General features: G+C 45.4%; 1 protein-coding gene across 1 annotated transcript in view; it reads right to left on the bottom strand.

The window, feature by feature from the left end:
• The window catches only part of XPO5 (exportin 5), a 226620-nt gene that overhangs the window by 8641 nt on the left and 192406 nt on the right, over positions 1 to 25573 (bottom strand). The window contains 3 exon segments of the mRNA XM_030195864.1: positions 20508 to 20602; positions 20700 to 20746; positions 23049 to 23146. Of these exon segments, the coding sequence (XP_030051724.1) occupies positions 20508 to 20602; positions 20700 to 20746; positions 23049 to 23146 (240 nt within the window).

The raw sequence follows: 25573 nt of genomic DNA, 5'->3' as shown, positions 1-25573 counted from the left end.
TCATTGCCACACCAAAGCTACCCCCAGCACCTTCTTGGGAACTATAGGACTGCTGAATACCAGATCAGCTGCAAAGAAATCCTTGGTGATCCACGATGCCATAAATGAACAGCATCTTGAAATCCTAGGAATAAGTGAAACCTGGCTAGATGAAAGTGGGGGTTTACCACTGGCTGAACTATGCCCAACAGGTTTCAACATCCAACATCTATCAAGACCAGGAAGATGGGGTTGGCGGGGTAGCAGTCTTGATTCGGGATACAATCAAACTGTGCAGAACACCCATCCTCCAGCTACATGAATCAGAATCAAAGGAGAAACCAACATGTCTTACATAACTCTGTAAGCCACATTGCGCCTGCAAATAGGTGGGATAATGTGGGATACAAATGCAATAAATAAATAAAATAAAAAAAAATCTGGCTGCTCATGATATACCGAACACCTCGTAACAACACATTATCTGTGCAAGAACTCCTAGACCTGATTACTCAAGTGACCCTGAATTACCCTAGGTTGGTGATCATGGGAGACTTCAATCTACACATCAAAACCCCAGATACCACCACAGCTGCCTTTCTATACATGATGACAGCACTAGGATTTACACAGGTGATCAATTCTCCAACCCATGAAAAGGGTCACATACTAGACCTGGTTTTCTACAAAGGGGTGGATATCCCAGAATTCTGGGATAACAGTATTGAAATAACACCCCTTTCATGGTCAGACCATTTTCTAATTAAATTCTCCCTAAGTGACCACCTACTACTACTTATTTCTATAGCGCTACTAGACGTACGCAGCTCTGTACACTTGAACATGAAGAGACAGTCCCTGCTCGACAGACCACCTGAAACAAATGGCACCTCCCAGAGTTTGGAAGGAGACCAGAGACAAAAAAAAAAGCTGTCCACTGAGAATTTCCTAGAGGCCTTGGATGTGGATGAAAAGACAACAGTGTCAGAACAAGTTCACATCTGGAATACACACTTAGCCAAGACCTTAGAGAAAACAGCACCACTAAGGTCTTAAGCCCCACTCACAAACGCTCACCTTGGTTTTCTCCAGAACTTCAGATCCTTAAACATGAAGGACAGAAACTGGAAAGGAGATGGTGTAACTCTCATCTGTATGAAGACAGGCTAAACTGTAGGAAGCACATGGCAAAGTACCGCCAAGCCTTAACAGCAACCAAAATACAGTATTTCTCTCAATGCATTGCACAGGTTGCTAATTCAACCAAGCAGTTGTTCAGTAAACATCCTACTGCAACCCCCACAACAGACCCAGCCTGCCCAGTCTAAACTGAATTACTATGATTTTTCTGCATACTTTGCCAACAAAATTAAAAATCTCCACCAGGATTTACAGGCAATCCCACCCAGATCCCAACCAGTCAATCAAGGGTGCATGAACTCACCCCCTCCTGACACAGACAGATGGGACACTTTTAACCCAATGACAGAGGAGAGCCTTGACAAAATCCTAAGAGACCTTTGACCAACTACCTGCTCCCTCGACCCCTGTCCATCAAAGATAGGGCAGCAGGCAAGTATGGGCCTTACAGAAGGTGCCACAAAAATTACGAACACCAATTATATATTATACAACTCATAGATAAAGCGAATGCTACATACCTGTAGAAGGTATTCTCCGAGGACAGCAGGCTGATTGTTCTCACTGATGGGTGACGTCCACGGCAGCCCCTCCAATCGGAATCTTCACTAGCAAAGTCCTTTGCTAGCCCTCGCGCGCATGCGCGGCCGTCTTACCGCCCGAAACCGGCTCGAGCCGGCCAGTCCAGTATGTAGCAAGACAATACTCTTAAGGGAAGACACAACTCCAAAGGGGAGGCGGGCGGGTTTGTGAGAACAATCAGCCTGCTGTCCTCGGAGAATACCTTCTACAGGTATGTAGCATTCGCTTTCTCCGAGGACAAGCAGGCTGCTTGTTCTCACTGATGGGGTATCCCTAGCCCCCAGGCTCACTCAAAACAACAACCATGGTCAATTGGGCCTCGCAACGGCGAGGACATAACTGAGATTGACCTAAAAAATTTACCAACTAACTGAGAGTGTAGCCTGGAACAGAACAAACAGGGCCCTCGGGGGGTGGAGTTGGATCCTAAAGCCCAAACAGGTTCTGAAGAACTGACTGCCCGAACCGACTGTCGCGTCGGGTATCCTGCTGCAGGCAGTAATGGGATGTGAACGTGTGGACAGAAGCCCACGTCGCAGCTTTGCAAATTTCTTCAATGGAGGCTGACTTCAAGTGGGCTACCGACGCAGCCATGGCTCTAACATTATGAGCCGTGACATGACCCTCAAGAGCCAGCCCCGCCTGGGCGTAAGTGAAGGAAATGCAATCTGCTAGCCAATTGGATATGGTGCGTTTCCCTACAGCCACTCCCCTCCTATTGGGGTCAAAAGAAACAAACAATTGGGCGGACTGTCTGTGGGGCTGTGTCCGCTCCAAGTAGAAGGCCAATGCTCTCTTGCAGTCCAATGTGTGCAGCTGACGTTCAGCAGGGCAGGACTGAGGACGGGGAAAGAATGTTGGCAAGACAATTGACTGGTTCAGATGGAACTCCGACACGACCTTTGGCAGGAACTTAGGGTGAGTGCGGAGGACTACTCTGTTGTGATGAAATTTGGTGTAAGGGGGCCTGGGCTACCAGGGCCTGAAGCTCACTGACTCTACGAGCTGAAGTAACTGCCACCAAGAAAATGACCTTCCAGGTCAAGTACTTCGGATGGCAGGAATTCAGTGGCTCAAAAGGAGGTTTCATCAGCTGGGTGAGAACGACATTGAGATCCCATGACACTGTAGGAGGCTTGACAGGGGGCTTTGACAAAATCAAACCTCTCATAAAGCGAACAACTAAAGGCTGTCCTGAGATCGGCTTACCTTCCACATGGTAATGGTATGCACTGATTGCACTAAGATGAACCCTTACGGAGTTGGTCTTAAGACCAGACTCAGACAAGTGCAGAAGGTATTCAAGCAGGGTCTGTGTAGGACAAGAGCGAGGATCTAGGGCCTTGCTGTCACACCAGACGGCAAACCTCCTCCAATGAAAGAAGTAACTTCTCTTAGTGGAGTCTTTCCTGGAAGCAAGCAAGATGCGGGAGACACCCTCTGGCAGACCCAAAGAGGCAAAGTCTACGCCCTCAACATCCAGGCCGTGAGAGCCAGGGACCGGAGGTTGGGATGCAGAAGAGCCCCTTCGTCCTGCGTGATGAGGGTCGGAAAACACTCCAATCTCCACGGTTCTTGGGAGGATAACTCCAGAAGAAGAGGGAACCAGATCTGACGCGGCCAAAAAGGAGCAATCAGGATCATGGTGCCTCGGTCTTGCTTGAGTTTCAACAAAGTCTTCCCCACCAGAGGAATGGGAGGATAAGCATACAGCAGGCCCTCCCCCCAATCGAGGAGGAAGGCATCCGATGCCAGTCTGCCGGTGGCCTGAAGCCTGGAACAGAACTGAGGGACTTTGTGGTTTGCTCGAGATGCGAAGAGATCCACCAAGGGGGTGCCCCACGCTTGGAAGATCTGGCGCACCACTCGTGAGGTTGCATAATCCTGCTCAACCTGTCGGCCAGACTGTTGTTTACGCCTGCCAGATATGTGGCTTGGAGCACCATGCCGTTCCGGCGAGCCCAGGTCCACATGCTGACGGCTTCCTGACACAGGGGGCGAGATCCGGTGCCCCCCTGCTTGTTTACATAGTACATGGCAACCTGGTTGTCTGTCTGAATTTGAATAATTTGGTGGGACAGCCGATCTCTGAAAGCCTTCAGAGCGTTCCAGATCGCTCGTAACTCCAGAAGATTGATCTGTAGATCGCGTTCTTGGAGGGACCAGCTTCCTTGGGTGTGAAGCCCATCGACATGAGCTCCCCATCCCAGGAGAGACGCATCCGTGGTCAGCACCTTTTGTGGCTGAGGAATTTGGAAGGGACGTCCCAGAGTCAAATTGGTCCAAATCGTCCACCAATACAGGGATTCGAGAAAACTCGTGGACAGGTGGATCATGTCCTCTAGACCCCCCGCGGCCTGATACCACTGGGAGGCTAGGGTCCATTGAGCAGATCTCATGTGAAGGCGGGCCATGGGAGTCACATGAACTGTGGAGGCCATATGGCCCAGCAATCTCAACATCTGCCGAGCTGTGATCTGCTGGGACGCCCGCACCCGGGAGACGAGGGACAACAAGTTGTTGGCTCTCGTCTCTGGGAGATAGGCGCGAGCCGTCCGAGAATCCAGCAGGGCTCCTATGAATTCTAGGTTCTGCACTGGAAGAAGATGGGACTTTGGGTAATTTATCACAAACCCCAGTAGCTCCAGAAGGCGAATAGTCATCTGCATGGACTGCAGGGCTCCTGCCTTGGACGTGTTCTTCACCAGCCAATCGTCGAGATATGGGAACACGTGTACTCCCAGCCTGCGAAGTGCCGCTGCTACCACAGCTAGACACTTTGTGAACACCTTGGGCGCAGAGGCGAGCCCAAAGGGTAGCACACAGTACTGGAAGTGGCGTGTGCCCAACTGAAATCGCAGATACTGTCTGTGAGCTGGCAGTATCGGGATATGTGTGTAGGCATCCTTCAAGTCCAGAGAGCATAGCCAATCGTTTTGCTGAATCATGGGGAGAAGGGTGCCCAGGGAAAGCATCCTGAACTTTTCTTTTACGAGATATTTGTTCAGGGCCCTTAGGTCTAGGATGGGACGCATCCCCCCTGTTTTCTTTTCCACAAGGAAGTACCTGGAATAGAATCCCAGCCCTTCTTGCCCGGGCTCGACCGCATTGGCGCTGAGAAGGGCGGAGAGTTCCTCTGCAAGTACCCTCTTGTGCTGGAAGCTGTAAGACTGAGCTCCCGGTGGACAATTTGGAGGTTTTGAAGCCAAATTGAGGGTGTATCCCTGCCGGACTATTTGCAGAACCCACTGATCGGAGGTTATGAGAGGCCACCTTTGGTGAAAAGCTTTCAACCTCCCTCCGACTGGCAGGTCGCCCGGCACGGACACTTGGATGTCGGCTATGCTCTGCTGGAGCCAGTCAAAAGCTCGCCCCTTGCTTTTGCTGGGGAGCCGCGGGGCCTTGCTGAGTCGCACGCTGCTGACGAGAGCGAGCGCGCTGGGGCTTAGCCTGGGCCGCAGGCTGTCGGGAAGGAGGATTGTACCTACGCTTGCCAGAAGAGTAGGGAACAGTCTTCCTTCCCCCGAAAAATCGTCTACCTGTAGAGGTAGAAGCTGAAGGCTGCCGGCGGGCGAATTTGTCGAATGCGGTGTCCCGCTGGTGGAGAGACTCTACCACCTGTTCGACTTTTTCGCCAAAAATGTTGTCCGCACGGCAAGGTGAGTCCGCAATCCGCTGCTGGATTCTATTCTCCAGGTCGGCGGCACGCAGCCATGAGAGCCTGCGCATCACCACACCTTGAGCAGCGGCCCTGGACGCAACATCAAAAGTGTCATAAACTCCTCTGGCCAAGAATTTTCTGCACGCCTTCAGCTGCCTGACCACCTCCTGAAAAGGCTTGGCTTGCTCAGGGGGAAGAGCATCAACCAAGCCCGCCAACTGCCGCACATTGTTCCGCATGTGTATGCTCGTGTAGAGCTGGTAAGACTGGATCTTGGACACGAGCATAGAGGAATGGTAGGCCTTCCTCCCAAAGGAGTCTAAGGTTCTAGCGTCCTTGCCCGGGGGCGCCGAAGCATGTTCCCTAGAACTCTTAGCCTTCTTTAGGGCCAAATCCACAACTCCAGAGTCGTGAGGCAACTGAGTGCGCATCAGCTCTGGGTCCCCATGGATCCGGTACTGGGACTCGATCTTCTTGGGAATGTGGGGATTAGTTAATGGTTTCGTCCAGTTCGCAAGCAATGTCTTTTTTAGGACATGGTGCAAGGGAACGGTGGACGCTTCCTTAGGTGGAGAAGGATAGTCCAGGAGCTCAAACATTTCAGCCCTGGGCTCGTCCTCCACAACCACCGGGAAGGGGATGGCCGTAGACATCTCCCGGACAAAGGAAGCAAAAGACAGACTCTCGGGAGGAGAAAGCTGTCTTTCAGGAGAGGGAGTGGGATCAGAAGGAAGACCCTCAGACTCCTCGTCAGAGAAATATCTAGGATCTTCCTCTTCCTCCCACGAGGCCTCACCCTCGGTGTCAGACACAAGTTCACGAACCTGTGTCTGCAACCTCGCCCTGCTCGACTCAGTGGAGCCACGTCCACGATGGGGGCGTCGAGAGGTAGACTCCCTCGCCCGCATCGGCGAAGCTCCCTCCGCCGACGTAGTCGGGGAGCCTTCCTGGGAGGTGGCCGCGGTCGTCGGGGACCTCAACCTGGGCGATGGGCCAGCCGGCGCCACGCTCGACGGTACCGGAGGCGCAAGCACCGCCGGTACCGGAGGGGTAGGGCGCAACAGCTCTCCCAGAATCTCTGGGAGAACGGCCCGGAGGCTCTCGTTTAGAGCGGCTGCAGAGAAAGGCTGTGAGGTCGATGCAGGCGTCGACGTCAGGACCTGTTCCGGGCGAGGAGGCTGTTCCGGGCTGTCCAGAGTGGAGCGCATCGACACCTCTTGGACAGAGGGTGAGCGGTCCTCTCGGTGCCGATGCCTGCTGGGTGCCGAATCCCTCGGCGACCCAGAGCTCTCGGTGCCGACGCGGGGAGGAGACCGGTGTCGATGCTTCTTCGACTTCTTCCGAAGCATGTCACCGGAGCTCCCCGGCACCGACGAGGAGGACGTAGAATCCATCCGTCGCTTCCTCGGGGCCGAGGCCGAAGAAGGTCGGTCTCGGGGGGGCTGTACCGCAGGAGCCCTCAGGGTGGGAGGAGACCCACCCGAAGGCTCACCGCCACCAGCAGGGGAATGGACAGCCCTCACCTGCACTCCTGACGATGCACCACCGTCCGACGACATCAGCAGACGAGGTCCCGGTACCACCGACGTCGATGCAGCTATCCGATGTCTCGGCGCCGATGCAGGGGCCCGATGCCTCGATGCACTCGATGCAAGGGCGGCCGAGGAAGATGGTCTGGACGCTGACGACGTCGATGCACTCGAAGATCCCGGTGCCGATGCCGACGAAGAGCTCGAGAACAAAACGTTCCACTGGGCTAGTCTCGCTACCTGAGTCCGCCTTTGAAGCAGGGAACACAGACTACAGTTCTGAGGGCGGTGCTCGGCCCCCAGACACTGAAGACACGACGAGTGTCGATCAGTGAGCGAGATAACCCGGGCGCACTGGGTGCACTTCTTGAAGCCGCTGGAAGGCTTCGATGTCATGGGCGGAAAAATCACGCCGGCGAAATCAAAGTCCGAAATGACGGAAAAAGAGCACCAAAAACTGTAGAGGGAGAAAAATCTCGACCGAGGCCGAAAAGAGGCCTACCCCGACGACGAAAGAAAACTTATCGGGGCCAAAAGCTGGAAATACGGGGAGGATTGAAACGAAACCCGGTGGAGGGGTTCCGGAGCACTTCCCGAGTACAGGAAAACTTTTCCGAAGAAAAAACACGTTCACAATATGGACGCGCGAGGTCGACTCTCCGGGGCTCGACACGGCGAAAAATACGACCGTACCGAGTGCGGACAAAAGAAGACTGGCCGGCTCGAGCCGGTTTCGGGCGGGAAGACGGCCGCGCATGCGCGGTGCGCGCGGGCGCGCGAGGGCTAGCAAAGGACTTTGCTAGTGAAGATTCCGATTGGAGGGGCTGCCGTGGACGTCACCCATCAGTGAGAACAAGCAGCCTGCTTGTCCTCGGAGAATACAGGAAATTGGAAAAACAGCATAAAGAAATATTCAAAGTTATCGATAACTGAAATCAATTCACCACTTTCGTCCACTATACACTAGGTAAATTAGATCCAAGAAAGGAAAAACAATACTTAATGTATCTAGGAAATTAATTACTAAATTAATGTTACCCAGGTAGCCTACTCCAAGCTATCCTACAGTGTACTATCTGTGACTAGACAATAACATTGACCTCTTCTTTAGACAGCAAAAAGTCTTCTAACTGCTTGGGATAAAAGAATTGAAATTGTTTAGACTGAAATAATATTTGACATATGCAAGAAAAGTTTAGTACAAAATTTGCACCTAATGCCAAAGTTCTTGGGCGTAAAACCAAAAAGGCTTTGCGCCTTTTCTGTGTTTCTCTTGACAAATCAGGATAAATTCTTATTTTAGATCCCAAGAATAGAGAGTCCAAATGATGAAAGGAAAGTTTCAATACTGCATCTCGGTCCATCTCCAGAGCAAAGGAGACCACCAACCACCACAGTAGTTCTCCGAGTAATTACCTCTAGTGAGGATTCAAAAAAAGATGTGAGGTTCATAGCATCTCCTAATTGGGTTTGAGAAATTCCAGGTAAAGATTTTACATTACTTTGTAAATACTGCGCCCGAGTTATAGGAGGCAATGAATCCCCAGACATTCCTAAGATTTCAACCAAATATTTTGTAACCATTTCTATCGGTGTAATTAAAGACGATCTAGGAAAATTCGTCAGCCTCAAATTAAGCCTCCTAGATTGATTTTCTAAATATTCCAAACGACGAAAAGTAAAGTTTCTGTCTTTAATTGAGACTTGTCCCACAGATTCCAATTTTTTCATCTAAAAGTTTCACTTCAGAGGATAAGGACTGTTTCAGACAATACCTTAATTTCACTAGTATTTTTGGTTATCAAGACTTGTAAATAAGACTGGATGTTAAATGTCAGGTTCCAGAGTGACTCCATTGACACTACAGCTGATTTTACCATGGTCCCCGAAGAAAAAACAGGAAGGGGAGCATTAATAAACTGTTTCAGAGTACTCACTATCTGTGATGGCAATACTTGTGCTGCTAGTTGTTCTTCCAGCCTGCTGCTCCTAGTCGTTTCGCCCAGCGTGGGCAGGTTCCCTCCCTGCATGTTTAGGTCCCCTGCTTTTGGAGCCTGAGCTGCAGGACTTGACTCCACGCTATTCCTTCCTGGATGGGGGGGGGGGGGGGGGGTGCGCATGCTGGACGGGGCTCAAGAAGACCCCATCGACGCTGGTCCAACAGCAGGAGAAAAGGCTTGCCTGGGACCAGGCGCTAACCCGAACTGATCCAAGGTCGTCTGGTGGTGAAGTTGGGTCCCGGTGGAGGTTGAGGGATTTTCCCGCACCTTCCCTCAACTTTTCCCCATTATCTATGGAGATCTGGAGCAGTGTTTTGATCAGGTATCTGGGTACGTCTGGTGCGATTAAATGCTATGCCGCCATCTTGGATCTTGCCCACATGTTAACTGTATTGCAATTAGCATGGAGCAGTTCGTGAACACTTCTCTTTCTAATGGGCAACTACCAACAGCATTAAAAAAGGCAGTGGTTCGCCCTCTGCTAAAGAAAAACAACTTTGACCAGGACAAACTTGAAAGTTACAGGCCAATATCCAACATCCCGTTTCTAGGGAAACTCATAGAACAGTCTGTGTTCAGCTCAATGATTGGCTAGAAGAGAGAAACTGGCTAGATCCATGTCAATCTGGATTCAGACCCAGTTATGGAACAGAAACGGTCCTCGTATCCCTACTAGATTTTATTTTTTATTTATTTATTGCATTTGTATCCCACATTTTCCCACCTTTTTGCGGGCTCAGTGTGGCTTACAATACATTATGAATTATGGAAATACAATTTGTTACAACTTGGTTATGGATTACATTGTGATGAGTTATGCGAGACAACGTCAAAGTATCGTTAAGGAATATAATAATGGAAAGGAGCACTGAAACATTGGAAGGAAATAACTGAAACAAAAAGGGGCAATATATAATAACAGGGAAACATTTGGTATACATTTTTTGTGAGTAAAGGTATGAGTGTGGTGAGATTACGGGGGATGAGAATTCAGAAGTGGCTGTATTGATGCATTGCTGAACAGTGAGTGTGGGCTTTATGTGTTTTGGTTCTTTCCGTAAATTTTCTCAAAGAGATGGGTCTTCAATAGTTTGCGGAAGTTGGCTTGCTCGTAGATCGTTTTCAGGTTGCGCGGCAGTGTATTCCAGAACTGCGTGCTCATGTAAGAAGAGGTTGACGCGTGCAGCGCCTTGTATTTCAAGCCCTTGCAATTAGGGAAGTGGAGGTTGAGGAAAATTCGGGATGATCTTTTAGCATTTCTGGGTGGTAAGTCTATTAAATCAGACATGTAGGCTGGGGCTTCACCGTGAATGGTTTTGTGGACTAATGTGCATACTTTAAAAGTAATGCGCTCCCTGAGTGGGAGCCAGTGTAGCTTCTCTCGTAAGGGTCTTGCACTTTCATATTTTGGTTTTCCGAAGATGAGTCTGGCTGCCGTATTTTGGGCTGTCTGAAGTTTCCTCAGTATTTGCTCTTTGCAACCTGCGTATAGTGAGTTGCAGTAGTCCAGATGGCTGAGTACGAGGGATTGCACTAGGCTGCGAAAGACGGATCTTGGGAAGAATGGTCTTATTCTTTTCAGTTTCCACATGCAGTAGAACATCTTTTTGGTTGTGTTATTTGCATGAGTTTCGAGTGTTAGGTGGCGGTCGATAGTGACTCCAAGGATTTTTAACGTTTCTGAGATTGGAAGGTTTAGTTTTGGTGTGTTTATAGCGGTGAATTTATTCGTGTTGTACTGGGAAGTGAGTTTCAGGCATTGAGTTTTTTCTGCATTTAGTTTCAAACGAAATGCATCTGCCCAGGTGTTCATGAGGTGTAGACTTTGGTTGATTTCATTGAAGATTTCTTTTATGTCTTGTTTAAAAGGGATGTATATTGTTACATCATCGGCGTATATATATGGGTTGAGGTTGTGGTTTGATAGGAGTTTTGCCAAGGGGATCATCATTAGGTTGAAAATGGTTGGTGAGAGGGGTGATTCCTTGTGGTACTCCACATTCAGGTGTCCATGCAGCAGACGTGGTTGAGTTCGATGTGACCGCTGGGTTAGGAACCCCTTGAACCAGTTTAGGACATTTCCTCCAATGCCAAAATATTCAAGTATGTGTAATAGGATTTCGTGGTCAACCATGTCGAAGGCACTTGACATATCAAATTGTAGGAGGAGTATATTGTTGCCGGTTGCAATCATTTGTTTAAATTTAGTCATAAGGGTAATTAATACTGTTTCTGTGCTGTGATTCGACCGGAATCCTGATTGCGTATCATGCAGTATTGAGTGTTTGTTTAGATAGTTTGTGAGTTGTTTAGTTACCATTCCTTCGGTTATTTTGGCTATTAGTGGCATGGATGCTACTGGTCTGTAATTGGTTATTTCACTTGCGCTTTTCTTTGTATCTTTGGGTATTGGGGTGAGTAAAAGTTTTCCTTTTTCTTTAGGGAAAAGTCCGTTTTGTAGCATGAAGTTTATGTGGTTCATTATGTCTATTATGAATTGTTGAGGAGCTGATTTCATGAGGTTGTTTGGGCATATGTCTAGTTTGCAGTGGGATTTGGCAAATCTTTTAAGTGTTTCAGAGATGAGGTCTTCTTTTAGTAGTTCGAATTCGGTCCAAGTTCTGTCTGCTGGGTATGTTCCGTCTTCTGGGTCTAGACAATCTAGAAGTGTGGCGTAATCAATAGGGCTGGCGGGTATTTTAAGTCGTAGTTGTATAATTTTCTCCTTGAAGTATTTCGCAAGGTTGTCAACATCTGGTATGTCTTTGCTGTTGTTTGTAACTGGTGTGGTGTCTAACAGTTTGTTCACAAGGTAGAAGAATTTATGTGTGTCTTTGTAGTTTGGTCCTATTATTGTTTTGTAATGTTGTCTTTTAGTCTGTTTTATGGTATATTTGTATTTCCTCCAAAGTAGTTTCCAGGCATTTAGTGTTTGTTCATCTCTCTTTTTGTTCCATATCCGTTCTAGTTTCCTGACTTGTGTTTTAAGTTTTTTCAGCTCTTCGGTGAACCATGGGTTTGACTTTTTCCTGTGTGATGTTCTGGTTTGGATTGGGGCGATTTTGTCTAATGTTGTTGTACATAAGTCGTCCCATTCTTGGAGGAATTGGATGGTGTCAGCATTTGTTGACCATTCGTTCTGGTAGATCTGTTGCCAGAATGTTGTGGGGGTCCATTTTACCTCTCGTGGTGTATGTTGTTCGCTCATGTTTATTGGTTGTGTTTATGTGTGTTTTTCGCCAGTAGAGAGAGACATTATGCTTTATGGGTGTCCATCTTGTGTCAGTAAGTATGATAGTTGAGTCCGGGATTCTACTTGATGTTAGTACTGCTAGATTTCTCAGCAGCTTTTATTATTTATTGCATTTGTATTCCACATTTTTCCACCTCTTTGCAGGCTCAATGTGGCTTACAATGTGTCGTATTAGTAGATGATAGATTGGGAGATATCAGTTAGTATTACATGGAAGGAAGCATGACCGAAAATTGAGCAGGTAGATATAGGTAGAAAGTATTACTGATAATAGGTAGAAAGTATTACTGATAATAGGTAAGGTGGAGATATGATAGAAAATAGCGTAATCGAATTTCAGAAGCTTTGGTTGATGTCGTTGGTAATTTCCATTAAATCTTGTTTAAACGGTATGTAGATCATTATGTCATCTGCATAGATGTATGGATTGAGGTTTTGATTGGATAGTAATTTGGCCAAGGGTGTCATCATTAGGTTGATGAGAGTTGGTGAGAGGGGGGATCCTTGTGGAACTCCACATTCAGGTGTCCATGTGTCTGAGGTGGCAGAGTTAGATATCACTTGGTAAGATCGTGTGGTTAGGAAGCCTTTGAACCAATTGAGGACGTTGCCTCCAATTCCAAAGTATTCAAGGATGTGTAGTAATATTCCATGATCAACCATATCGAAAGCGCTGGACATATGAATTGTAGGAGGAGTATGTTGTAGCCAGTTGCGATCAGTTGTTTAAACTTAGTCATGAGAATAACTAACACGGTTTCGGTGCTGTGGTTAGACTGGAATCCTGATTGGGAGTTGTGCAGTATGGAGAATTTAATTAGGAAGTCGGTGAGTTGATTGGTCACCAATCCTTCCATTAATTTGGTTATCAGCGGAATGGATGCTACTGGGCAATAGTTGGTTAGGTCGCTTGTGCTTTTTTTTGCGTCTTTGGGTATAGGGGTGAGTAAAATATTTCCTTGATTCTTTGGGAAGAGTCCGTTTTGTAGCATGTAATTCAGGTGTTCCGTGAGATCTGTTATGAATTGTTGAGGGGCAGATTTTGTTAGGTTGTTAGGGCATATGTCTAGTTTGCAGTATGACCTGGCAAACCTTTTGAGCTTTTGGGAGACGATGTCCTCTGATAGTGTCTTAAAGTTGGTCCAGGTTCTGTCCGCTGGGTATTCACCAGGTTTGGGTCTAGACAGTCAAGAAGCTCTGTGTTGTTTATGGTATTGACAGGTATCAGGAGACGTAGTTTTGTGATTTTCTCAATGAAGTATTTCACGAGATTGTTTGCTGCTGGTTTGTCTGTGTTGTTAGAATTTACCGGTGTAATATCTAGTAATTTGTTCATGAGTTGGAAGAGTTTGTGTGTGTCCTTGAATTCTGGTCCAATTATAGTTTTATAATATGATCTTTTAGTTTGTCTTATGGTGTATTTATGTTTCCTTTGTAGTTGCTTCCAGGTGGTGAATGGGGAGTCGTCTTTTCTTTTATTCCATGCTCGTTCTAACCTTCTGTGTTTTTAATTTTTTCAGTTCTTCGTTAAACCATGGTATTGAGTTCCTTCTATGTGAGGTTCTGTTTGAATAGGTGCTATGTTGTCTAATATGCTTCTATCTATTGTCCCATTCTTCAAGGAATTGGCTTGTGTCTGTCTTTGTAGACCATCCGTTGCCAGAATGTTAAAGGATCTATTTTTCCTCTCGTGGTGTAGGTGGTTCGTTCTTGTTTGTGGGTTGGTTCTTTCATTCGCCATATGAGGGAGAAGTTTGCTATATAGTGGTCGGACCACTGTGGATCACGATATTATGCTAGCACAACTGACAGAAACAGGTATCAATGGAACAGTACTTGCCTGGTTCAGATTCTATCTGTCAGACAGGCAACAATCCATAATATTTGGCAGCAACTCATCACCACCATGGAAACTGACTTGCGGGGTACTACAAGGATCGATACTGTCTCCTATTATGTTCAATACCATACTCAAGCCACTAGCTGAGCTAATTAGGTCAATGGACACTCAGTGCTATATCTATGCGGATGATGTGTAGCTACTCAAACCCACTGAACCTGACTTACCTACAGCCTTGAATAAACTGATTACCTGTCTAACATCAACTCAAGAATGGGCTAAACACAACAAACTATGCCTGAACCCAAGTAAAACTGATTTCTCTGGGTCCCTAACATAAGTGGATACATATCTGACATCAAAATCCCTTTTGGGAAGTATGAACTCCCCCTCAAATCACAAGTCAGGAACCTTGGAATACAGTTAGCTTCAACACTTACTCTGATTCCCCAAATCCAGGCAACCTTCAAGAGCCGCTTCTACTATTTGCGACAGCTACGCTGCCTCTCTCCTTACATTAAGAAGGTAAATCTTATCCCAGTTGTGCATGCCATGATAACATCAAGACTGGATTACTGCAATGCACTATAGATTGGTCTGACTACAAGGGGCCTGCACCAGCTCCAGTTGATTCAAAACGAAGCAGCAAGACTCATAGAAGGTTGCAAGTGACGTAACCACTTCACACCATTTTTGCAAAAACTTCACTGGTTACCAGTACAATACAGGGCTAAATTTAAAACTCTATGTCTGATCTTCAAGGCCCTGAAAGGGAATGACCCTGAGTACCTGAAGAATAGGATGCTCCTCCACACACCGCCAAGGACACTAAGGTCCTCCCAATGACTATCACTAACCACACTCTCTCCAAAAGACATTACATGATGTGACACCTGCAAGCAAGCCTTCTCCGGAGTAGCCCCCACACTCTGGAATGCACTGCCTGAAAGGCTCCGCTTAACACAAGACTATCTCTATTTCAGAAATCAGGTGAAAGCTTAGTTCTTCAACCAGGCTATTAATGGAAGAAGTAACTAACTTGCTAGCCTCACTCACACACACAAGGAGTGACTCGGGCTGCACATACTGCAGCAGGACACGTTTATCCACTCCAACCCTAGCTGAGATAATATTTAACTCTCTGACCTCATGCGCAACTTTCTTTAATTCACTCACCTTACTTTCTAACTCTTCTTACGATCTTACCTATCTATATGTTACATCTTTGCTTTACCCTTCACTATCAATTAAAAATGTTCTATTACGTATTGTGTTGACATTGTAAGTAGTATACCATGCCATACTTTGTATTATTTGAATAATTTTCCTGTTGTAATTGCCTATTGCTCATGTTTGATCTATTCTTACTGTACACTGCCTTGAGTGAATTCCTTCAAAAAGACGGTAAATAAACCCTAATAAATAAATAACTTATCCTAGAAATAAGCAGTGGATTTCCCCCAAGTTCATCTTAATAATGGCTTATGGACTTTTCTTTTAGGAAGTTATCCACAGCTTTTTAAACCCTAAGTTAACTGCTTTTATCATATCCTCAGGTAACAAATTCCAGAGTTTAATTACACGTTGAAGTGAAGAAATATTTTCTCTGATTTGTTTTAAATTTACTACTTTGTAGCTTCATTGCTTGCCCCCTAGTCCTAGTATTTTTCAAAACTGTAAATAAGTGATTCATAGTAACATAGTAGATGATGGCAGAAAAAGACCTGCACAGTCCATCCAGTCTGCCCAAGAAGATAAATTCATATGTGCTACTTTTTTTTATTTGTACTGTCCTCTTCAGTGCACAGACCGTATAAGTCTGGCCAGCCCTAGCCCCGCCTCCCAACCACCACAGACCGTATAAGTCTGGCCAGCCCTAGCCCCGCCTCCCAACCACCAACTCTGGCAGACCGTATAAGTCTGCCCAGCACTATCCCTGCCACCCACCACCGGTGTTCCATTCCAGTCATTATTTTATAGACCTCTATTTAGCCTTTCCTCATAGAGAAGTCGTCCCATCACCGTTATCATTTTTGTCACCATTCTCTGTACCTTTTCTAATTCCAATGTATCTTTTTTGAGATGCGGTGAGCAGAATTGCACACAGTATTTGAGGAGCAGTCGCATCACGGAGCGATACAAACGCATTATAACGTCCTCATTTTTGTTTTCGATTCTTTTCCTAATACCACCTAACATTCTATTTGCTTTCTTAGCTGCCGCTGCACATTGAGCAAAGGGTTTCATCAATGATGACATCTAAATCCCTTTCCTGGTTGTTGACTCCTAATGTAGAACCTTGCATCATGTAGCCATAGTTTGGGTTCCTGTTTCCCACAAGCATCACTTTGCACTTGATCACATTAAACGCCATCTACTATTTGGATGCCCAGTTTCCCAGTCTCGTAAGGTCCTCTTGTAATTTTTTACAATCCTCTCTACAAATGCACTCAGTCTGCGGCTCCTCAATACCTCTCCACCCTCATCTCCCCCTATGTTCCCGCCCGCAACCTCCGCTCACAGGACAAAGCCCTTCTCTCAGTACCCTTCTCCACTACTGCCAACTCCAGGCTCCGCCCATTCTGCCTTGCCTCACCCTATGCCTGGAATAATCTTCCTTTACCCATACGCCATGCCCCCTCCCTACCCATCTTCAAATCTCTGCTTAAAACTCACCTCTTCAATGCTGCCTTCGGCGCCTAACCGCTCGAGATCTAGCCCAGATCCACCCTATCAGATTAACTGTTCACTCGTCCTCTAGATTGTTCACTTGTCTTTAGTTTGTTCTCTTGTCTTTTAGATTGTAAGCTCTTTGAGAAGGGACTGTCCTTCTATGTTTGAATTGTACAGCGCTGCGTAACCCTAGTAGCGCTTTAGAAATGATTGTTGTTGTTGTTGTTGTGATTTCACAACTTTGAATAACTTTGTGTCGTCAGCAAATTTAATTACCTCACTAGTTACTCCCATCTCTAGATCATTTATAAATATGTTAAAAAGCTCTCAACGTAAGAAAAAAGCAGCAGTCCCAGCATAGACCCCTGCGGAACCCCACTATCTGCCCTTCTCCATTGAGGAATCCTGTTTAGAAGGCATGGAACCAAATAAGCTTAACAGTGACTAGATAGCAACACCAGTAATTGAGAAGCAAAGCCAGTGCTGGGCAGACTTCTACGGTCTGTGCCTTGATCATGGCTGGACAGATTCAGTTTCAGTAGTTTGAGAACAAGGCCAGTGCCGGGCAGACTTCTACGGTCTGTGCCCTGATCATGGATGGACAAGTAGGCCAGTGCCAAGCAGACTTCTATATAGATAGCTGGGTGGCTGGTGGACGTGAGGATTGCCTGGTGACTTGCCCGCCTGGTGCGAAGGTGGCGGACCTCACGCGTCACCTAGATAGGATTTTAGATAGTGCTGGAGAGGAGCCAGCTGTCTTGGTACATGTGGGTACCAATGACATAGGAAAATGTGGGAGAGAGGTTCTGGAAGAGGGTGAAGGAGTGGCCTAGTGGTTAGGGTGGTGGACTTTGGTCCTGGGGAACTGAGTTCGATTCCCACTTCAGGCACAGGCAGCTCCTTGTGACTCTGGGCAAGTCACTTAACCCTCCATTGCCCCATGTAAGCCGCATTGAGCCTGCCATGAGTGGGGAAAGCGCGGGGTAGAAATGTAACAACAAAAAAAAAAATTTAGGCTCTTAGGTAGAAAGCTCATATCTAGATCCTCTAGGGTAGCATTTTCTGAAATGCTACCCGTTCCACGCGCAGGGCTCAAGAGACAGGCAGAGCTCCAGAGTCTCAATGCATGGATGAGACGATGGTGCAGGGAGGATGGTTTTAGATTTGTTAGGAACTGGGCAACATTCTGGGGAAGGAGGAGCCTATTTCATTTGGATGGGCTCCACCTTAACCTGGGTGGGACCAGGCTGCTGGCATCGGTTTTAAAAAGGAGATAGAACAGCTTTTAAACCAGAAACGAGGGGAAGGCCGACAGTCGCTCAAAAGCACATGGTTCGAGATAAGGTATCTTTCAAAGATGCCACCAAAACAGGGAACATAGGTTATCCTGATAGTGAGGTTGCAAAAGAGACATTTGTACCCCGGCTTTCCCACTCAAAGCAGGTTCAATGCGGCTTACATAGTAATAGGGATTACAGGATATTGATGAGAGAATAAAAATTAAATATAACAGAATAACAAAAGTGATAGGTAGATAGAGAAGGACAGGGGTGAAGGAGTAGGAGAGGTGTAAGCAAGGGTAGAAGAGGCAGGAATTTTGGTTGGAAAGATAGCCAAGGTCATTGTCATTGTCTCCTGGATATATGATGGGTAGTAGGATTCATAGAATTAGTTTGGGTCATTAGGATAGGCTTGCTTGAACAGATGGGCCACTGATTGATCTGATAGGTCTTGGGAGAGCATTCCAGAGTTGGCTACCTAAGAAGGAGAAATTGGATCCAAAATAGGTTTTATATCTAATTTTCGACCAGTGGCCAGCATCCTGTGGATGGCAAAATTCATGGAGTTAATAGTTGCAATGCAAGTTATATCATATTTGGAATCTTTTCTTTGTTTACACAGTTTGCAATTTGGTTTCAGGTCAACGCATAGTCCAGAATCATTATTATTTTTGGTTTCTAAAGTTCGAGAATTTCTTAGTTTGGGGGTTCATTCTGCCTTGCTCCAATTTGATATTTCTGGAGCATTTGATACGGTAGATCATGATATCCTGATGTACAGACTGAGTGAATTTGAATTATCTGGTACTATTTATAAATGGATAGAAGGTTTCTAAGAAATAGAACTTATTGTGTCAAGAATAATATCTTTTTATTCACATGGAGACCAGACTTTGTTGTTCCACAGGGCTCACCACTGTCTCCGATCTTATTTAATGTATTTATGAGCTCACTGGGCTCAGTTTTGGAGCTATCAGGTTACTGTGGTTGCTCATATGCTGACAACATATTTGTTCTAATTCTAGTTACATCAGATTTCTTAAGATTACAGACTACTATTTTTGATTGTATAGGCCTGATTCAATTTTGGGCTAGTCAGCATCTTTTAAAATTAAATGTAGCCAAGACCAAATTGTTTTATTTTTGTAATGATATTACTTTGGTCCCTTGATGTGTTACTATTGTTTCAGGAGAACAGCTATGGTTTGAAAAATCCACAGATAAATTATTTCAGTAAGTTATTTTTTAAATTAAGACAACAGAGCAATAAGATCTCTTTTTTTTTTTTTTTTACTGAACACTTTCGCATGCTAGTTCAAGATATTGCACTACCTCAGTTGGACTATTGTAGTGTTTTATATGTAGGACTAAGTTTAAGATTAATTAAAAGGCTGCAATTATTACAAAATACTGCAGCCAAAATGATCTATGAGTGCTCTCGTTAAGATCATGTGACACCATTAAGAAGCTTACATTGGCTACCAACTTCTGCACGGATATTCTTTAAGATGGCTTGTATTGTATTTAACATATTACAGGGAACTGTTCCTCTCTTCTCCCACAGTTCATAGCTTATCCAGTTTTCAGAGTGAATTCCCGTATTTATTCAACTTTACAGTTGGGATTTCCATCTGTTAAAAAAGTCCGGTATAAGAAATTTCATGATGGATCTTTTATTTTCCAAGCTAGTAAATTGTGGAATTCTTTACATGTACGAATTTGGACAAATATTTGGTTATCTGCAGTTCCGTAAAGGATTGAAAACTTATCGTTTCAAAAAGTACTTGAATAATTCTGTTAGGACTTTCATGATTTTACAGGTATGTCTTTGAACTTATATAACCCGCTTAGATTCAGTATTGATGTTAGCGGGATGTAAACATCTTGAATAGGCAAACTTTTCTCAATATGGGCCATCCATCTCTCTGCCAAAGCCTTTGAAAGAGGATTGTTGTGAACCTGCACTGAGCCTTCACCCTAATATTGATAGGCTCCTTAGGAGAGCACCGGATTTGATTGGGCCTGCCAGCACTTTATCTTTTGTTGCCATAGCTCTGTAAGTGTCTGAGCATTTGGGACAGTTTAGCCTTTAAAACTTGCAGCATATCAACCCTGCTGATCTTCACCTGAAGACTGCATCCTCAAAGTACAATAGGAGCAGAGCTTATACCATAACAGGCCAAGTTTCACGGGAAGAGGGGCATGGAACAAATTCACATTGTGAATCAGAAGTCCTTAGGTAATGCTATAATTGTAAACTGCTAGAGAGACCCAGCTATGTGAATTATCTGCATTTAATTTTAACATTCATGAGTAGGACACTTCAAACACATGCTACTCAGATCCCAAAGTGGTTCAGGGAGAGATTACATCTTTGAGAAAAGGGGCTGGGGACAGGAGCTTTGAACCTTATGACAGTTCAGCACCAGGAAAGAGCAGAGGAGAATTCCAAGGCCTTACCTTCACATGTAGCCAAACATGGGACAGAAGGAGGTGTAAAAAGACAATTCAGTACCCACTTCTGTATCTCATTTGCCATCATTAGACTTAATTCCCATCATCAAACTCACAGATAAGATCCATGACTTCCCGGGTCAGCAGACGGACAAGCTGTTCCTCTAGCATTTCCTGTGACTCTGGGTTTTCATCTGCTGTATCTTCATCACTGCAATGAAACATAGCACAAACACTTCAGCTGAGTATATGAACAGCAGGATGCCCCTTCTGCACATTCCACCATGGTAGCCAGACATGTCTCTTACCTCAACATACTCCTCTGGTTAATGATCTGCCACTTCTGAGACAGTCTCTGCAAAACACATCACTCAAGGGTAAAATAAGTATCTCTGCAGTAAGCACTGCACAGGAACTAAGACAAACAACGATTCTTTACAAGTTGCAGATGACAGCCCCTGCCAATAAGAACCACCCCAAATCTGTCAAAGGAAAGCATGACAAAATATTAAGAAGGTAAGAAATTCTGCAAATTTTACACGGTTACAAACGGAATACTCAAAATTCAGGGACTAGAAGACCACACTGCTACTGGCAGAAGGCATCCAAAACCATGCACACTGTTGACAGCCACCAGCATCAGCCACCTAGCCACCAGCATCAGGCCTCCGAGACCATGTAGACTGTGGAGGTGGTACTAGTGATTGCACAGCATAGGTATAGTTTTAACTATCTGATTTAGGAGGGGAGGGAAGTGAAGCTCTGGGTAACAGGGGGATTAGACTAATGGGTGGGATAAGCATTCTCTTTCTAGGTTACAATATGTCCAAGTAAACCTGGACATGTCCTGTTTTTGAGGGTACCGCGGGGTGTCCGGGAGGGTTTATCCAGCCTGCCAATTTGTCTGGGCTTGCATGCAAGATGGGCGGGTCTCAGGTTGCCCTCCCCTCATATATCTTAATGTGCCCTGGTGGTCTAGTGGCCTCTTCAGGGCAGGAAAGAACCCCACTCTTTCCTGCCTGGCACTGCCGCTGACCTCTTGCTGCCGGCGCCATTTCAAAATGCCGAGACCTCAAGCTGTGGCTTCGCGAGGCTTCCGCAGAAGTCTTGCGAGGTCACCGCTTGAAGTCTCGGCTGCCATTTTGAAGTGGCGCTGGCAGTGAGCAGGTCAGCGTCAGCACTCGGCAGGAAAGAGTGGGGTTCTTTTCTGCCCTGAAGCGACCACTAGACCACAAAGGCACGATAAGGTACGTGAGGGGAAGGCACCCTGAGGCCTGTCCACCCGCAAGCAAGCCAGCCAGCCTGCCTGCAAGCCCAGACAAATGGGCAGGCTGGATAAACCCAGCCGGACGCCCTGCGGTGCCCTGAAAAAGAGGACATGTCCGAGTATTCATGTGAGTAGAGGGAGCTGCAAAAAAAAAAAAAAAGGTGGGTAGAGGGAGGCTAGAAAAAAAAAAGATTGGGGAGAGGGACATATATGGGTAAGGGGAAGGAAAAGAGGGTAATACACAGAAAGGGATGGAGAAAAGAGGAGACAGGGATATGCTGCTCATGGATGGGAGGGGAAAGAAAGGGGGACATGCTCATGAAATGCTAAAGAAATATACATCTTTTCGTTTTCTATTTAGCAGAATACAGAAGAAAATACATTTGTTATTTTACTAGTATTTTCACTGTTTGTAGAATCTGGCTTTCTTGGGGGGGGGGGGGGTCAAATTGTGGTGACTGTGTGGTGCAGAGGCATGGCAGGGGCAGGGCTGAATTTTATTTTGTCCTCTTTTTTTTGTTGTGGCAAATAATAACCCTCTCTCTTCCCACTGTCACTCTCCTCTTTTCCTTGATAACAGTACTCCTTTCGTCCCGTCTCCTCATTTTCTGTAACATAAGCCTTTTCCTGAAGCTTTCTTCTTCCCTATACCCTGCTCAACACTTCCCATCAGGAATCTATCCATACTTTTCTCCTCCCTTTCCTTCTCCCCCTCTTTTGGCAGATCATGACCCTCAAAAGCTGTGATGTTCTGATGTCCTACTTCCATGCTTCTACAGCAGCAAAGCACAGAACGTAAGAGCAGGACCTGTAAACTGCACAGGCCTTGCAGCATCCCCAAGCCCTCTTTCTGCACAAGTTTCTTGTTACTTAAAAACACAATGCAACGAGGTACGGCGGCAGCGGCGTGTCTCAGCGGGAGACTTTCCTGCTTTGGTGGGAGTGTGGGAGATGACCTGCCGAAGCGGGAATCTCCCGCTGAATGCAGGAGACTTGGCAGGTATGAGGTAGGCCGCAATATGGCCAATAGAATTGGCAGATTTCTTGCTGAATTTCTATGCTTTGCTGCTGCTGCTGCAGGAATATAAAAACAGGGGCATCACAACTGAGGTCCTAATCTCTGGAGTCTTTTTGATACTTCCACTACAGGGGCATGATGCCAGAGCCAACACTTCATGAAAAAGCTCCCCCACAGAGTCCTGGCAATATGGACATTGCTCCCCCCCTCCCTAAACCATAGCACAACCACCAGGATCAGATAGACACTTTCACCATGTGACTAAGATCTCACAAAGCTCTTCCTGGGCACTACTGGCTGCAAAACTCTTGATAAGGTTGCTTATGATGGTCAATGCTTTGAAACAACCTGTGGATAAAAGCCATTCCTTACCAGATGTAGGTAGGTGATGAGTGGACCTAGGATTGGGCAGACGAGTGTTTCATAGTATTCCGGAGGACAGGAGAGTACCAGCGGCTTCACAAACACACGTAAATAGTCCAGTTAAGGAAAAACTCTACCACACTTTGTTCTGCTATATTAAAAAGTGCATTTTGCTTACCTTCTACACTGAGTAATACATTCAGACTATCCTTCCTACATTTACATCTTTTCTAGGATAGTAATCATTTAAGGGGTGTTGGAGTGTAAGGATAGGCGTGCAGGGATTCAGCTTTATCAATATTATCAGATATTATGCAATATAGACATAGGGGAGTTTGGGGGCTTTTGACTATGTGATCATATATCACAAAATCAAGAGTTGGGATTGGGGGTTTTAATGCTATGCATGATTTTATGTATGTATTGTGTCATTGTTAATTGCCCTGAGCTTTTATTTGTAAAGGCAATAAATGCAATTCAATAAATAGATGTAGAAACAGAAGAAGCTATTGTAGGTATAATCAATGCAAAATTAGTGGGGGCAGTATACACAGGAATAAGCATAAGCCTTCCATTTCTGGTGTAATGAAATGCTAAACTTTGGCGTGCAAACAAAACAAGCATGAGAGAAAAAAAATGCAGAGATAAAATAATGTAGCCTGATATGAATACGACATTTAGTGTTGTTGGGAGCATCCTGACAATGCAGTAAATACAGCAAATTACATATTATTGAATAAAGATAAAATGCATAGTAAATATGGTGCTGTTTGCCTCTATATCAGGCCTACACTGTATGATCTATCCTGAGAAGACGCAGAAACTAGATTCAGCAAGCAAGATGAATCATTCACACAAGTGAGTGACTAACTTAAATAGTCTGCTTAGAAAAAGCTAAAAGGATTTTCTGAGTCTGCACATCCAAGTCCATACAGTCTATTTTCATCAGAGCTTTCTAATGGACATTGTTTTTGCCCTTTCTGATGAAGTGATCAACTGCCTTCTCATTCTGTTTTCCCCTCTCTTCTGAGTTTCCACTGCCTCTTCTCCTTTGACTAAAAAAATAATAAATGGAAGTATGGAAATGTAAAAACATAGTTAACTAGTTGTTTCGCCCTCAAAATTGAGCTGTCTGCTTGTTTGAACTACCTGGATGCTTCTAAAAATGCCCTGTAGATCAGTGGTTCTCAACCCAGTCCTTGGGGCACACTCAAGCCAGTCGGGTTTTCAGGATAACCACAAGGAATATGCATGAGAAAAGATTTGTGATTCAAGAGAGGAAGTGCATTTAAATCTTTTCTCATGCATAGTCATAGGAGTGTACAAAAGCCCACCCTGGTCCCTGGAAAGTGGTATAATCAGAAAACTGGTTAGGATAAAAAGATCAGGGATTTGTAGGGTTCAACCTTCCTTGATAGCAAATTTGCTCTTACATTCTCTGAAGTGAGAACAGAGTATTGCTATTGACTTGTACTTAACTATAAAATCTCTGATTTGCAACGCAGTGAATATATTCTTTCTTCACCTGAATAATATTTGTGAACCGCATTATTAAGAACATAAGATTAGCCATACTGGATCAGACCAATGGTCCATATAGCTCAGTATTCTAGACTATGGACTTTTCCTCCAGGAATTTGTCCAAACCTTTTTTAAACCCAGATACGCTAACTACTGTTACCACATCCTCCGGCAAAGGGTTCCAGAGCTTAACTATTTGTTGAGTGAAAAAGTATTTCCTCATATTTGTTTTCAAAGTATTTCCATGTAACTTCCTTGAGTGTCTCCTAGTCTTTGTACTTTTGGAATGAGTAAAAAATTGATTTACGTCTACTCGTTCTACACCACTCAGGAGTTTGTAGACCTCAATCATATCTCCCCTCATCCGTCTCTTTTCCAAGCGGAAGAACCCTAACCTCTTTAGCCTTTCCTCATACAAGAGGAGTTCCATTCCCCTTATCATTTTGACCACGCTTTTCTAATTCTGCTATATCTTTTTTGAGATACGGCGACCAGAACTGAACGCAATACTCAAGGTATGGTTGCACCATAAAGCAAAGGCATTATAGTATTTTCGGTCTTATTCACCATCCCTTTCCTAATAATTCCTAGCATACTGTTTGCTATTTTGGCCGCCACCGCTGCCGCACACTGGGCAACTAATTTAAAGAAAGTTGCATATGAGGTCAGAGAGATGGTTAACATATAGATAGGCAAGAGAGTAAGAGGAGTTAGAAAATATGGTGACTAATTTAAGGAAAGGTGCATATAAGGTTAGAAAGATGGTTACATTTTATATCAGCTAGGGTAGGACTGGATCCCTAGCAGCCTAGCAACACCAAGTAATAAGCTGATGAACTTTTTTTGTTTTTTTGTTACATTTGTACCCCGCGCTTTCCCACTCATGGCAGGCTCACATATTATATACAGGTACTTTTTTGTACCTGGGGCAATGGAGGGTTAAGTGACTTGCCCAGAGTCGCAAGGAGCTGCTTGTGCCTGAAGTGGGAATCGAACTCAGTTCCCCAGGACCA

The sequence above is a fragment of the Microcaecilia unicolor genome, chromosome 3 (assembly GCF_901765095.1).
Source record: "Microcaecilia unicolor chromosome 3, aMicUni1.1, whole genome shotgun sequence".
NCBI classification, from domain to species: Eukaryota; Metazoa; Chordata; class Amphibia; order Gymnophiona; family Siphonopidae; genus Microcaecilia; species Microcaecilia unicolor.
This window is presented reverse-complemented; position numbering and strand designations above follow the sequence as displayed.